Source organism: Lissotriton vulgaris, chromosome 12 (genome assembly GCF_964263255.1).
Source record: "Lissotriton vulgaris chromosome 12, aLisVul1.2, whole genome shotgun sequence".
Lineage (NCBI taxonomy): Eukaryota > Metazoa > Chordata > Amphibia > Caudata > Salamandridae > Lissotriton > Lissotriton vulgaris.
Genome location: NC_141700.1, coordinates 368,477,362 through 368,491,971, shown reverse-complemented (window position 1 = coordinate 368,491,971; position 14,610 = coordinate 368,477,362). Strand labels below are relative to the sequence as shown.

The window sequence follows — 14,610 nt, the reverse complement described above, 5'->3', positions numbered from 1 at the left end:
GTTGTGCCTGTCGTGGGCACTAGACCCAGCCACACAAATGGGGTAGCGTTTTTATCAGCACAAGTGAGGGAACGCTGGTTGGTAGGAATTTTGTGGATCCCTACTGATTCTGGATGTTTACATCAAGGAAATGCAAAGAAAATGCACGTTTTGAGACAAAGATTGAAGTTTGCAGGGTATTGTGCGTAAGAAAATGTTGTGTGATCCATGCAAGGCACACCACCCTGGACTCTTCCCCTGGTGTCTAGTTTTAAGAAATGTCTGAAATGTATAGGTTTTCCCAGTTGGCACCGGAACTGAGCCCGAAAGTGCAGCCGTTCAGCATGGCAAGTGAGACAATACTGGGATTTAGCCCCACTCTCGGTTGGCCCATTTAGAAAAACTGCACCGATCAAAATTGACTCTCTTGCTATAGGAATAGGAATGCTTTAGTCCCCAAGGGAGCAGAAAGACAGTTGAGCCTTTAGGGGTGGGGCCTAAAGTCCGAATGGGCCAGATCAAATCCTACTAATTAATAAAATGTATTCCTGGTATCCAGGTGGCTTTCTACCCATCCCTTGTTAAGATAATTGGGCCAAACCCCCTCTCCGCCCACTGTGGGGTTTGGCCCGAAACCTTGGTGGGCCATCCCACCCATTTTTATATTTTTAAAACAAATCCCTAGGGTCTAGTGGGTTTTCTTCCAACCCCTAAAGACCTCCTATATGCCCCTGGTGGCAAAACGCCTTTTATGCATGGGGTGGGGGAGAGCACTAGCCCAACACCAGAAGGTCCATTCCCCACTCCAAAATAACTCTTTGGGGTCTAGTGGGCTTTAGGCTGATTGGAGGTATAGACACCCCCTCTTCTCCTAAGGGGTGCAGACAGATTGTTGGGTATAATGTATGGTGTGGTGTCTAGGCCCCAATGCCTTGTTAGACTGCCCACATCATGTTTTGAAAGGAAATAATTTGTGGTGCCTAGTGGGATTTTGGCCCCCCACGGTGCAAACTGGAGGTAATGCTACTATTTGCTCCAGGGTCACAGAACAATGTTTGTGGCTGGAAGGAGGTGAGAGCACTTGCCCATAGCCAGGGGGCTGTTCCCACTCTCCAAATGAACTTCCTGGGATCTAGTGGGCTTATTTGTTGAAAATACCACCTTTATGCCACTGAGAGGGTACAGAAAGACTATTGTGGGTGATTTGGGGGGTGGCGCCTAGACCTGATACCTTGGGGGCTGCTCCCAACCACTTTTTATTAAACCCAGGTGTATAATGTGCTTTCTGCCTCCCATGCCCCCAGGACAGACTGAAGGTAATAACCATGAATCTGCCTCCCAAGGGGAGCAGTCAGAAAACCTTTTCGGTATGGGGAGGGGGAGCACTAGCCCATTGCCAGGGAGGCTGCTCCTCTCCTCCAAAACTACTCCCTGGTGTCTGGGTGTATCCCTGCTTGTGGATCATACTGCTGTGGGAATTCCCAAGCAAGGATCCACTAGGGAGGGACACCAATGGAAAGGGGACATTCTGTTCCTCCTAACAATACCCCCACGTGTAAATCAGTGCTCAGCGGGCTGAAATATTCTCCGAGCACTAATGTAATTGTCAGTAACTGAGCTGATCGTGTTATTTTACTTTCGCTGTTTTTGTAATGACGTCAGCATGCCATTCATGCTGATCATCATTACAAAAAAAAAAGAAACTCTTGGTTTGCTGGAGAAGCTCTTTCTTAGCAGTCTGAACTAAAAAAGGAAATCTCTCTGGTGCGAGCAACAGAGGAATTTCATGTAGAGGGTGCTTGGACGAAATGGTCACATCCTCAGGCTAAACCAGTGGTGGCTCCTCCGCTATGGTGGCGGAGCGTCACCCCACTGTTTTGAAGCAGTGTGAAGTAGAAACATAAAATGATATTAACTTTGCATTATTATCATGTTATGCTGTTTCCTGCTGCTTTGTGGGCGGGTGGGTTATCGGGGCTGCTCTGCTCTTGGAGCAGGCCAGAGGAGGAGTGGTTTGTCCACTCCTAAGTGCACAGTGACTGTTTGGTCAGCCTTCTCACACCGCCCAAACCAGTCATGCCACTTTTTCCCATTCTCCATGCAGGCTGCATTACAACCTGCATGGAGAACATGCAGAGCCCCCCATTCCCAGGTTGAGTATCGAACCAGGATACTCAAAACTAAACACAATGCTGCATTGCAGCGTTGTGATTGGTCTGAGAAGCCTGGGTGCTTACCAATCACAATGCTGCATTGCAGTGCTGTTATTGGTCAGTGGGCCTGCTTCCTGTTTCTGGACGTGTACGAGGAGAGCAGGAGCAGAGATGCGGGACCCGGCCGGTTGCAAGGTAAGTTTTTATTTTCTTGCTATTATTGCACCAAGCGTGACCCTACCCTCCCGGAATTCTCCCCCCTCCTTGCCACCTGCTAATCATACCTGCCGCCACTGGGCTAATCTGATGATGAAACCTTCTCGTCATTCACACACAAGTTAAAAGTAAAGTACATGAAAATTAATTACACAGAAAGAGTGGTCAGCCCCTTCAGCCATTGGCTTTCATGTGTTTTTCATTGTTTGCCATTGCTCGTCTGAGCTGTCCATGACGCTGATGGCATTTAAATGAGTTACATTGTCCCATTTGTGTACCCATTAGGTGTTATTGATGAGACATCAACTAGATTTTTTGTTAGATTGCAGATGAGACATGAGTTTCAGCTTCTAATCAAGGCCCATTGTGTATACTGTGATGTGTTTACTTTGTTGCCACGGTTAGACTTTAATTGCTTCTTTATGGCGATTTTGCGCATAGAGTGCTTACTATGTGGTTGCCTTGGCCTAGTGTAAGTTACAATGCTACTCACGGGTAGCCATTGCACCTTTATTTATTTTTTCTTTTGTCCTCATCAGCCCAGGTCCACAAAAGGTAAGAAAACACGAGCTCCCGGGTCTCCCTAAAAGTAGCACCGTCCAGAGTCCTTTTGTTATTAGACCTAAGATGGGTAACTCTATACCTTGCTTCTTGTACTCCAACCATAGGAAGCCTATCTTTCGACCTGACCCTCTTCAAGGCTACAACCAGAGTAATCAAGCAAAAATGGTATAAATGCCTAATCATTGGACTGTAATTAAATACCGGAATTTACCCAGTTCTAATAGGGGATCCAGAACTCATTGTGCTTAAGCTCAATAGCTCTATCTAGCTGGCCAATATATTTTATTGAGGCCAGCCATTCTGCTTTACTTGAGGTCAAAGCATTTGTCCAATTCTTACAAATTTCCCTACGGGCAAGCAGTATTAAGTAGAAAATAATTTTTGGGGTGTTTTGTGACAATGATTCATAGTTATCCGGGAGCCCAAAAAAGACACGAGATTTGCTTACCTGGAGCAACACTCCAAGTATTAAAGATATCGTGTTACTCACGTCCAGCCAAAATACGTGGAGTTCCGGGCAATCCAGAAATATATGTTAGTCATTGCTTTTTTCATTACCACACTTGGGGAATCTCGGGCGTAACGCCTTTCACAAATTTTGTCAGCTTATATGGTGTCCAGTAGACCCTGTGGAGACAGAAAAGGTGGTTCCGCCTTAAATTTGCAACGCATACCGTGGAGTACAGCATGTCACAAGAGATACTTCCCATAATTCTGTTAGGTGCTCTCCTGGCAAGCTCTTTTCCCACAGTGTTGCTGGTAACTTAAAGTCTCCATCGAACTCTCCACTAGGATCCCATACCATCTTGCCACCTCTTTTCCACAGGATCCTTCAGATTTTATTGAAGATTCTAGTTCATTGTAATGTCCCGCGTTTAGCCCATCAGTAAGGCTCCAACTCTTTATTTAAAGATATTTGAATCTTGACAGTTGCCCCTTAGCTATCTCCTGGGCCTCCTCCCAGGGAATCAATACTCCACCTACAATCAATTGTCCCCAGGTTTTTATCCCTGCTTCTTTTAATGGACAAGCCAATCTGTCCTTTGACCACTCTGAAGATCCCGGAGAGTCCCAAACAGGGGCTAATTCACTATAGTAGTTAATATTAGATTCTTACCTGATGTTATACCAGGTTATTGCAAAACTTTGCAAAGTCTTAAGCAGCATTTTTTTTTAAATAGTGTGGGTCTCCATATTTATGTGTAAAAACCTGCTCACCCCGTTCTACATCGGATAACATATCTTTTTAAATATTTTGCCCATATCAGAACTATCTTGTTTGCCTAGCAGACATTTACTCCCTTTATGAAAAACCCAGGCATAATAGGAAAGATCTAGGAGTCGTAGGCCCCCTTTATAATATTGCCATCTAAGCTTTTTCCAAGCAAATCTCGTACCTTTTGACGCCCAAATAAAGCTAGTAATCTTTGATTGAGATTTTTTAGGCCACTCTTCTTTAAAGGCCATTGGGATATTTTGAAACAAGAAAGTAAACTTGGGAAGGATTGTCATTTTTACAAGATTAACTCTGCCATAAATTGTTAGCGGAAGGTGGGACCAGCTAAGCAAAAGTTTCCCCACTGCCTTGTTAACCTTTTGAAAGTTAATTTCTGGGATTTGTTCTATTTTCTGCACAATTTTGATGCCTAAATACCTAATTTCTTCCTTCACACAGCTCAGTTGCGATTTTATAATCCACTTCATTACAACAGTTGTCTTTTCATTAATTTCATAGCCTGAGAGCCGCCCAAACCTTGATGCCAAGTCATATACTGTTGGTAGAGCTGTATTGAGATCTGAGGAGTAGACCACTAAATCGTCGGCATAAAGCCCTACTTTTTCCTCCCATCCTTGAAATCCAAAAGGAAGTATGCTCTCAAGCCCTCTTATCTTTTCACCCAGTGGTTCAATGTACAGATTAAAACGTTTTAAAAACTAAGGGGGACAGCGGACATCCCTGCCTGGTCCTCAATAGATTTTAAAACTATTAGATATGTTTCCATTCACCAAAACCCTAGCTGTCAGATTCTTATATAAGAGAGCTGTTGCCTTACAGAAGTTCTCCCCCAAGTTAGAAAGCCGCAAAATTTCCTGCAGATAAGTCCAATTCACCTGGTCGAATGCCTTTGTTGCGCCCACTGTAATAACTGCCAGTGGTATTTTGAATGTGGTTGCTATATCAACAGCTCCAATTAGGTAATAAGTAAGTTCTTTAATTCCCCTGCCACGCACAAAGCCCTTCTGGTTCTCGTGTAGTAGCACCTCCAAACCCCACTCAGCCTATCTGCTAATATTTTCGTAAAGATCTTGCAGTCTGAGTTAAGCAGTGAGATAGGTCTAAAGGAGTCACAACAGTTAGGTGGTTTATCCGCTTTGAGGATAAGCGTGACAATGGCATCATTCCAGGAGTGTGGGTTCTCCCTACCACATTCAAAAGTCTCAGTAAATAGCCTGACCATCACCGGGACTAAAAATCTCTCCAGTTTTTCATATACTTCAACTGGAAGACCATCTTGACCTGCAGGCTTATTCGCTTTTCCTGCTTTAATAACATTTCTAATTTCGGAATCTGCTATTGGGCTATTAATTACTTCCCTCTGTGTTTCAGACACCTTGTGGGGAGCTTCTTGACCCAGCCACTCTCTCACTTCCTCGCCCCATGTAGATACATTTTCGGAGCACACTTCCCCAAAGGGATTTAATAAGGCCTCTTCTATACCCTCACATGACCTAGTTAGGCATCCTGACCCATCAAACTTTAATTCTTTTATAAAATGGCTTACTTGGTCATTTTTTATCTTCAGGCAAGTAGCTTACCACAGCCCTCTCTGTAGTTAAAATGGGGCTTGCCATCTTTCCTGAAGTCTTTTTTCCAGAACGCCAACCAACTCCATTTTAAGGGCCTCAATACCAACTGCTCCAGACTCCTGTACTATTTTTTTCCCTGTATCTGTTGTTCTAGCCGCTTAATCTGGTCTTCAATATTAGCTATTTGTGCTCTCCATTGCTTATTTTTGTAAGATTGGATAGATGTTATCCTCCCTCTCAAGAAGGCCTTGTAAGCATCCAATACTATACCTATTGGGGCACTATCTAGATTATGTTAAAAAATCTCTTGAGATTCCAGCCCCAGTTTCTCTATCATCCCTTCATCCGACAGTATGGTACGATCGATAGTCCATCTCTTTTGGCTCACCATATTTGGGGGGACCAAAAGTAAGGATATAGCCAAGTGATCAGACAAATGAGATCCTATAAGACTGGCATCCCTAACCTGGCCCTTTATAGATGAAAAAAAGTCTATTCTCGATTGGCGTCCATATTTTTATTGTTAAAAGTGAAACTCTTTAGGGATCCCTGTCTTTTCCTCCAAATATCACACCAACCTAGAATTTTTAATGAGTTTATTATTAAGGAGCGTGATTCATTATGTGTTGTCGCTCTACTTTTGGTGGAACGATCTGGCCTATCATCTAGGACCACATTGAAATCGGCTGCCATAACAATGGGGTCCGGGAAGTCCAGAATCTCCAAGAGTAAGTTACTAAACAGGGTAGAATTGTCTACGTTTGGGGCATAATAGCCAACAATATTGTACATCTGGTTAGAACATCTGACTTTGACAATCACCCATCTGACAGACTTATCTCCTCTACTTTCTTCAATAATTATCTGACGGTTGGTTTTCACAAAGATCACCACTCTTATAGAGAGTTGATGATCTGTAAACATCACATTCTGAAGCCATCTTCTAGACTTTAAGATCTCAGTACCGTATTTTCCGGCGTATAAGACGACCTTTTAACCCCTTAAAATTTTCTGGAAAGTCGGGGGTCGTCTTATACGCCGGGTATAAAATTTTATGGTATTTTTTCATGCGCTTTTTCATAGCGAGGACTTCACTCGAAGGTGTCAGACCGCTTCACAATACGAAATAACAAGAAACAACACACCTTATGTTAAAAAATACAGCCACCGACCCTGGCAACGTCCAAAAATACAGCCACCGACCCTGGCAACGTCCACACCCAGGCCCCGCGCCATGAATTGTGCAAGTATCGAAAGCGAGCGTGTTTTTGTCATAGCGAGGACTTCACTCGAAGGTGTCAGACCGCTTCACAATAGGAAATAACAAGAAACAACACACCTTATGTCAAAAAATACAGCCACCGACCCTGGCAACGTCCACACCCAGGCCCCGCGCCATGAAGTATCGAAAGCGAGCGTTTTTTTCATAGCAAGGACTTCACTCGAAGGTGTCAAACCGCTTCACAAGCGAGCAAATGGCGCCATGAGTCTTACCTCGACTGCCGCTGCCGCTGTACACGCGCCTCCAACCGCTTGCACATCCCCAGGCAGACGAGGCAGCAGGACGAGGCAGCAGGACGTCCGAAACACGGTACATGGTAATGGGCAGCCAACGCCGAAGATGGCAGCGCCCAGTGTGTTGATACGTTTGGCACGTTTGGCACGTTTTGGCACGCTCACCTCTCCCCTTGGCATGGGCGTGGCATAGAAAGGGGACTGTACAATGTTCCCGAATGTTCCCGAAGGCAGTAGAGCACTTGCCGTGATTGGCTGGTTGTTGCTAAGAGGAAAAACAGTCTCGTGACCAGATAGCGTATTTGCCGTACCGTACGTGTGGTGTTGAAGACAGTCTCTGCACCTGTCCATTCTGTACAGCACCAGTACCGTACATCGAGTGCAAATGGCTGACAGTCAAGAACCCGGCAAGGCTCCAGCAGCACATTCCGTGCAAATGGCAGACAGCGAAGAACCCGGCAAGGCTCCAGCAGCGCATCCAGAGCAAATGGCTGGCAGTCTAGAACTCAGCAAGGCTCCAGCAGTGGCAAGGAGAAGAAAATATGAAGCCAGCTACAAACTCAAAGTTGTGGCTTTTGCCACGGAACATAATAACTGTGCTGCTGCTAGGCAATATGGAGTGACAGAGAAGATGGTTCGGGCCTGGAGAGCAAATGAGCAAGCATTGCGGAGTATGCCAAGGGGCAAGTGTGCACTAAGAAGAGGCACCCCACATTGGCCAGAACTGGAAAAGCATGTAGCAGACATGGTGGCCGAGCATCGGCAAAGCGGGTATGTCGTGACCCGAAATAAAATCCGCTTGGTTGCACTTCAGTGGGCCAAATCTAATCCCGATCTCAGCCACAGATTTAAGGCCACTGTGTCCTGGTGTACCAGATTCTTGGGAAGGCATAATCTGGTATTGCGGCAAAAGACAAAAATTGCCCAGAAATTACCAGCGGATCTTGATGCCAAAATGCATAGCTTCCATCGCTACGTCATTAGGCTGCGCAATGAACATGTGTATGCGCTAAGTAGCATCGGAAACATGGATGAAACTCCGATGAATTTTGATATGATCGCCAACAAAACTGTCCATCAAAAAGGCGAAAAGACAATTTTAATAAAAACAACAGGACATGAGAAGTCCAGTTTCACTGTGGTACTTGCATGCACAGCTGATGGTGGCAAACTGAGGCCAATGGTTATTTTTAAAAGGAAAACAATGCCGAAACTTAAGTTTCCTGCTGGTTGTTTTGTGCATGTTAATGAGAAAGGATGGATGGATGAAGAAGGGGTAAAGCTATGGCTTGATAACGTATGGAGCAGGCGACCAGGTGGACTTCTACAAAGGCGTAGTCTACTGGTGTGGGATATGTTCAGGGCTCATTTAACTCCCAGCACCAAGCAAAGGCTGGCAAGACTGAAAACGGATGCTGCTGTTATACCTGGAGGACTGACATCGTTGGTGCAGCCACTGGATGTGTGCCTAAACAAGCCATTTAAAGATCGCATCCGAGAACAGTGGAATGAGTGGATGGTTAGCGGTGAAAAAACATTCACAAAAGGAGGAAACATGCGTGCGCCACAGTTGGATGTTTTGTGCAACTTTGTCATAAAGGCCTGGAACGACATCGATGCAGAAACAGTCATAAAGTCTTTCAAGAAGTGTGGCATATCGAACTCATTAGATGGTATGGAGGACGACTATCTGTGGGAAGGTGAAGAGGATGCCGAAGAAGAGACCACATCATCTGATACGGAATTGGTACAAGATCCATACGATGACTGCCTTACAGATGTACCACAAGATCTCATAGACTTACTTATGAGATCAGATGACGAAGAGGAGGATTTTGAAGGTTTTTAAAGGGAACGTTATAAATCCTGTAGAAATCGCTTGGATTTATGGGAAGTTATGGAACGTTTAATGCACTTGCACTGTTTCATGCACTACGTTATTTATGTTTGCCGTTATTCAGAAGTGACAGTTTTTGATATGGTTTTAAATAAAATGTTTCCGAGTAAAGCAAGATTGTTTCTACAACCAATTTCTTTGCGTTCAGTCTTTCAGTTTGTAAAATAAACGCTTATAGGTACCCACTGCCCACTGATAAAGCCTTACTGCTCACCCACAGGGAGGAGGACTAGACTAATACGGTAAGTTCAAAATACCGGTACATACTCGGAATGGCTATGCTGCGCTGGAAGTGGGGGGTCGTCTTATACGGCGAGTATAGCACTAAACCTAAAATTTTTCTGCCAAAGTCGGGGGTCGTCTTATACGCCGGGTCGTCTTATACGCCGGAAAATACGGTAATTTCTTTGCTGGTTAGATGGGTCTCTTGGAGGAATATAATTTGGTCTGGGGCAGCTCTTATCTATTGCAGGATCTTTTCTCTTCTTTGCTTTACCCTGAGGCCATTAACATTCCAAGATAATAGCTCTATCTGAGCCTCCCGTCTTATACTCATCTTCTAATCTTTACTCTCTTCAGTCCCTTGCTTCCGGAGTTCCATAATCTTAATTGGGGACAAATATTTTTTTGCATTTTATTCCTCTGCTCCCCCACCTGTGCATACAACTCAACCTGTATCATCTTCCTTCCCTTCCCTGGAAAACTCTCCTCTTCCTTCTTCATAGCCTAAGCCTTAGGAGACTTTTCCGAGGTTTAGAGACCTATTCTATAAATTTATACATCCCAGTGAAACAAGTGATTCTCTATTCAGAAGTTAAGTGCATACGGCACGAATACCGGCAAAAAATTAAACAAAAACAACAAAAGAGGCACTAAAGAAAATCTCAACTTACAGCTAGGGGGGTAGAGACTGTCAGTAGGTAGTCAAAAAAAAGTTGTATATAAAGAAAACCAATCTCTACTTTCCTACCTCACCTCAGTACCTGACAGACATCTAAGGAATTCCTCAGCATCGTCTACCCTGTGAAAGGTCTGCATTTTTTATTATGCATCACTCTCAGACAAGCAGAAAACCTTACTTGTGCTGTCGCTCCCCATTTTCTAAAAGGTTCAATCAGGTTACCAAACTCCCATTGCTTATTGGCTGACATCAGATCTAATATCGAAATTTATTCCATCTACTGCAAATATTTCTGCCTTAAGGCTCTTGATAGTATTTCCTCCTTTATTTTATAGGTAAGAAAATTAACCAGGATTCTCCTGGGTAAGCATGGGCGAATTTTGCGAATTAGCGATCCGCGAATTTGCGAATTCGCAGTCTGCAAAATTCGCAAATTCGCGCGAATTTGCGTATTTTTTATTTTTGAGTGTTCGAGGGGAAATTTTGCGTATTCGCGGGGCGCTTTGCGTGTTCGCGGTTTTTTTTTCGCCTGGTTCATCACTGCCACCCTCTCGTTTTTTATGCCCTTCTGCCCTCTGTACCACTTGTTTTTGTGCCTTTCTGCCCTCTGCCCCACTCTTGTTTGTGCCCTTTTGCCCTCTGCCCCACTGGTTTCTGTGCCCTTCTGCCCTCTGCCTAACTCATGCCCTCTGTCCCACTTTGTGCCTTTCTGCCCTCAGCCATAAGGCAGCTTCAACAGGAAGCACTAATAGATAAAGTATAGCAGGTGCTTGAGTTGAAGGTCAAATTAAGTTACACAGTCATTAATCACCCCAAGTTTGGGGTGATTAATGATTGTGTAACTGAATTTGAGATTCAACTCTAGCACCTGCTTTACTTTATCTATTAGTGCTTCCTGTTGAAGCTGACTTGTTGTAACTATTTTAGAGGCTCTGGCAGCTTGCCGGCGCATTCTAAAATAGTTACAAAAAGTTAGCTTGAACTTTTGACCCAATCCGTTCCGCTCGTGGATTTTGCGGGAAATTCGTGAATCTCGCGGATTGCGAATTTACCGAAAATCCTCAAAATCCGCGAGCGGAACGGATTTTCCGCCCATGCTTACTCCTGGGTTTTGATTTTAACCTGAAAGTGTCTCTATGAGTTCTCTGCATGTCCTTAACCAGATCTTTTTCAGAGCATTCCATATGCACTACCAATTTAATCAAATGAGCAACAAAAGCCTTAATATCCTCTCCCTCTGTCCATTCCGGGATTTTTAAAATACGGAGGTTGTTTCTTCTCTGATTGTTTTCTAAGGATTCCATCTTTTCCTTTAATAGGATCTCATTCCCTTTCAAGACAGTAATCTCTTTCGAGTTGGCCTCCGACTGCATTTATGTGGTTTACTTTGCTGTTAGGATAACATGATATTGGATTGCTTGCTTTTTTGTTTGTTCACAAAGTAAAGGCATGCACTCTTACAGCCTTTTTTAAAGATGTAATAAAAATACTGTGTCGTCAAAGGTATCTATTAGGCAATATTTGTTGTATATGCCTGTTAAGTTTACCACAAATTCCATATCTCTACTCCTTTTCATAGCACACTTCTTTTAGAGTAAAGGGGAACTCTGCTAATGCAGTCTGATCAGCAAAAGGGAAGAACTCCATATTCAACATTGTTGCAACCCAATATGTTACTTCAGTAATGGGATTTTCTCTTCTAGGACTGCTGGAGTCAACACATAAATCTGCATACCTCTTACCCAACACTTCCCCCAACAAACGTCAGACAAATGTGCTTTGCCAGTGCCTGTTTGCATATAGATTCATAGATTCTGTAGAATGTATTATAACCATTGCAGTAAAACCTGCTGAAAAGTTAACGGAAGTTTTTAACCTTGCTTTTAAACTCTGCATTCTTTTGGCAGGAACCTACCTCGTGCCATATTTATATCTATTCCATTGGTGACATTTGTGTACACCTTCACGAATATAGCATATTTCACTGCCATGTCACCTCAAGAGCTCCTGGCTTCAAACGCAGTAGCAGTTGTAAGTATGACACCCTAAACCCTTACAACATGTCATTATATCTGTGCTACACCTTGCTCTGCATTTTCAAAAGTCTGCCTTCTCTCACTTCAGACATTCGGTGAAAAGTTGCTGGGCTATTTTTCATGGATCATGCCGGTATCAGTCGCGCTGTCCACATTTGGTGGAATAAATGGATACCTATTTACCTCATCAAGGTAAGTGGGATTGCTTATTGCAATGGGTTTTACACAGGCCTTCCTTTTAAACCAAAAGCATAATAAACCATTTGAATCTATATTTTATGTTGGGTATTTTAAGGTGCAACATATCACTATTGCTTCAAGGTGCCTCAGCAAAAGGATGTGGAGAGTAGAGCGAACAGGTGTGAAAGCAGAAACATTTATTAAGAGGCTTTGGGTATTAACCAATTCTTCAGTATCCCAGAAAGAGAACAGGATTTACAGAGCTTTCAATAAGGTTGCTCCTATCAAGCCAATCCTCTCCCTCCCAGACAGAAGGATTTGAAGTATGCTTTCACTGTGATCATGTGACGAACGACAAAGAGGTCTCCGAGGCTACCACAAGCAAACATACATGGGGTGAATGGGTGTGATCCAACTGGAGAGATACATTGTTGTTGTAGACTTTGCAGTTAGGCTCAAGCACAATAATTGATTTTGTTCCTTGACTGAAAGCTAGTGGAGCGAGTTGAGAATGGGCAACAGTTGATAAAAGCGCCCCTGCTTGATTGATAAGTGAGGCTGTGGTTTTCTCAGAAGAAATTTCGTTGGTAAGTATTGAAACAGTAATGGTATTTCTGCATTTTGCCACAGAAGCAGTCATACAAATTATTTGAGAGAACATATATAATAAAAGACTGGGCATTCCCTGCATCCACTCTTGACATATGCAGAATGCATGGTCTCCCAACATCTCTCAATTTCTCTCTATTACCATTGCTCAGTGCCTGTTGGATATCGTTTTAATCCATTCTCTAGTTTGCTTTCCATATATTCTGTTTGGTGACTGATAGAATATGGCAGAAGAAACAATAACACATATTTATTCAAAGAAAAAAAGAATCAATCTCATCTAAGGAACCTCTAGGCGGTTCAAACCACTTGCCTTATATACAGTGAATATTCACTTTAGGAACATCTATGCATATTTCACATGCCTCGCACGTTCCTTTACTCCATCCCACAAAGCATTCAATTCCTGAGGCTCTTCTCACACCGCAGAGTATGTGGTTCCAACCACGCATCATTTTGCTAGCATGTCTCTGAGCTGCCAACAGTGTATTTTAATCTTTCCAGTTGAGGTTCCGTGACGATTGTAAGTGGTGTTTTCGACTCGCACGAATATGGTCGAGTCTAGTATCTATGAACCGCAAATGACGAGTTTAGTAAGTGTGCGCAGTTTCACTGTGCTAACTTAAACCGTTCGTTTGTTACGTGGGCTTTTCATCTGTACCCACGGGTTCCATCTTAGATACGGCGTCCATTTTTTCTCTTGCCCTCAAGTAGTCAGCGAACGGACGCTGTCCGCTTCGCGACCCTGGGACTTCCAAGATATTTGCGGAAGACACATGTCCTTTGAAAGTGTCTTTATGACGAGGGGGTTGCTACTGTAAGGCAGATGGCGCCGCTCGAGGCTCATCTTGCCGCACGGCCTTATTGTCTCAGCCGTGCATCTCATTAGGCACGTCCCTTTGATGCCTGTATCTCGTGCTTCCCGGCACCTCCCCTTTTACACCCTTTTCGATCTCCCCACTGTCTCCGTCTTCCTCTGCACCTGTCTTCGTTCCTGTTTCGATGTACTTTACTGCCGATTGGAATTTGCTAATGGTGGGAAGATGGGTTTTTTCAGTTGGGAACCGCCAAATGTTTCCGCACTTATGTTCCGGACCTTGTATGTTTCAAAGCGACCAAAACGACCCCTCTGGGAGCTTGATGTGGGAACTGAGTTGTAAACCTTTGTGTTCAATGTTAGCCTATGGGTAAAAACTGTATAAAAGGAGCGATCCACAAAACCAATTTGAAGCAGTCTCCCCAAGTTGCACGTGGTGTGCTTGTCGTGATTTCTGTGTTCCCTGCAGTAAATAAACCTTGACTCTTTGACGCCGAAGGAAGTGTCCCGTGTCTCTGTGACTTGTACGCCGGAGCAGGTTACCCACGAAGGTTTCAGGTGTTGTGCCCTGGCACCGCTGGGTCCAAAAGAACCCAGTCCTTCAGTTGGCGCCCAACGTGGGGCTGCATCAGTGGTACCGGTCCAAGCCCGACGATCGTGAGGAACTTCGTGTGAAATCTCCGAGGGAAGGTGCACCCCGCTTCATCGATCCTGTTGTCGAAATAAGTGGCCCGAAGACTTTTCCCGCGAAGATTCCCGCCTCCTAACGGCTGCGACGGACTGCTGCCCTGACTGTAGACCTGTTTTGGCGCCTGGCGTAGACCTTGGTATAGCGAGACGATTGACGGGCCTTCCTGAGGACGCCATTGATCTTTGAGTTAAGTATTTGTGGGTCGCTCCCAGAATCCTTGGTTGTAGACACTTTAGCGAGTGTC

General features: G+C 44.2%; 1 protein-coding gene across 1 annotated transcript in view; it reads left to right on the top strand.

The window, feature by feature from the left end:
• SLC7A10 (solute carrier family 7 member 10) overlaps positions 1-14,610 on the top strand; it is a 521,979-nt gene that overhangs the window by 408,173 nt on the left and 99,196 nt on the right. The window contains exons 6-7 of the mRNA XM_086945141.1: positions 11,941-12,064; positions 12,158-12,261. Of these exons, the coding sequence (XP_086801267.1) occupies positions 11,941-12,064; positions 12,158-12,261 (228 nt within the window). The remainder of the gene's footprint in view (positions 1-11,940; positions 12,065-12,157; positions 12,262-14,610) is intronic.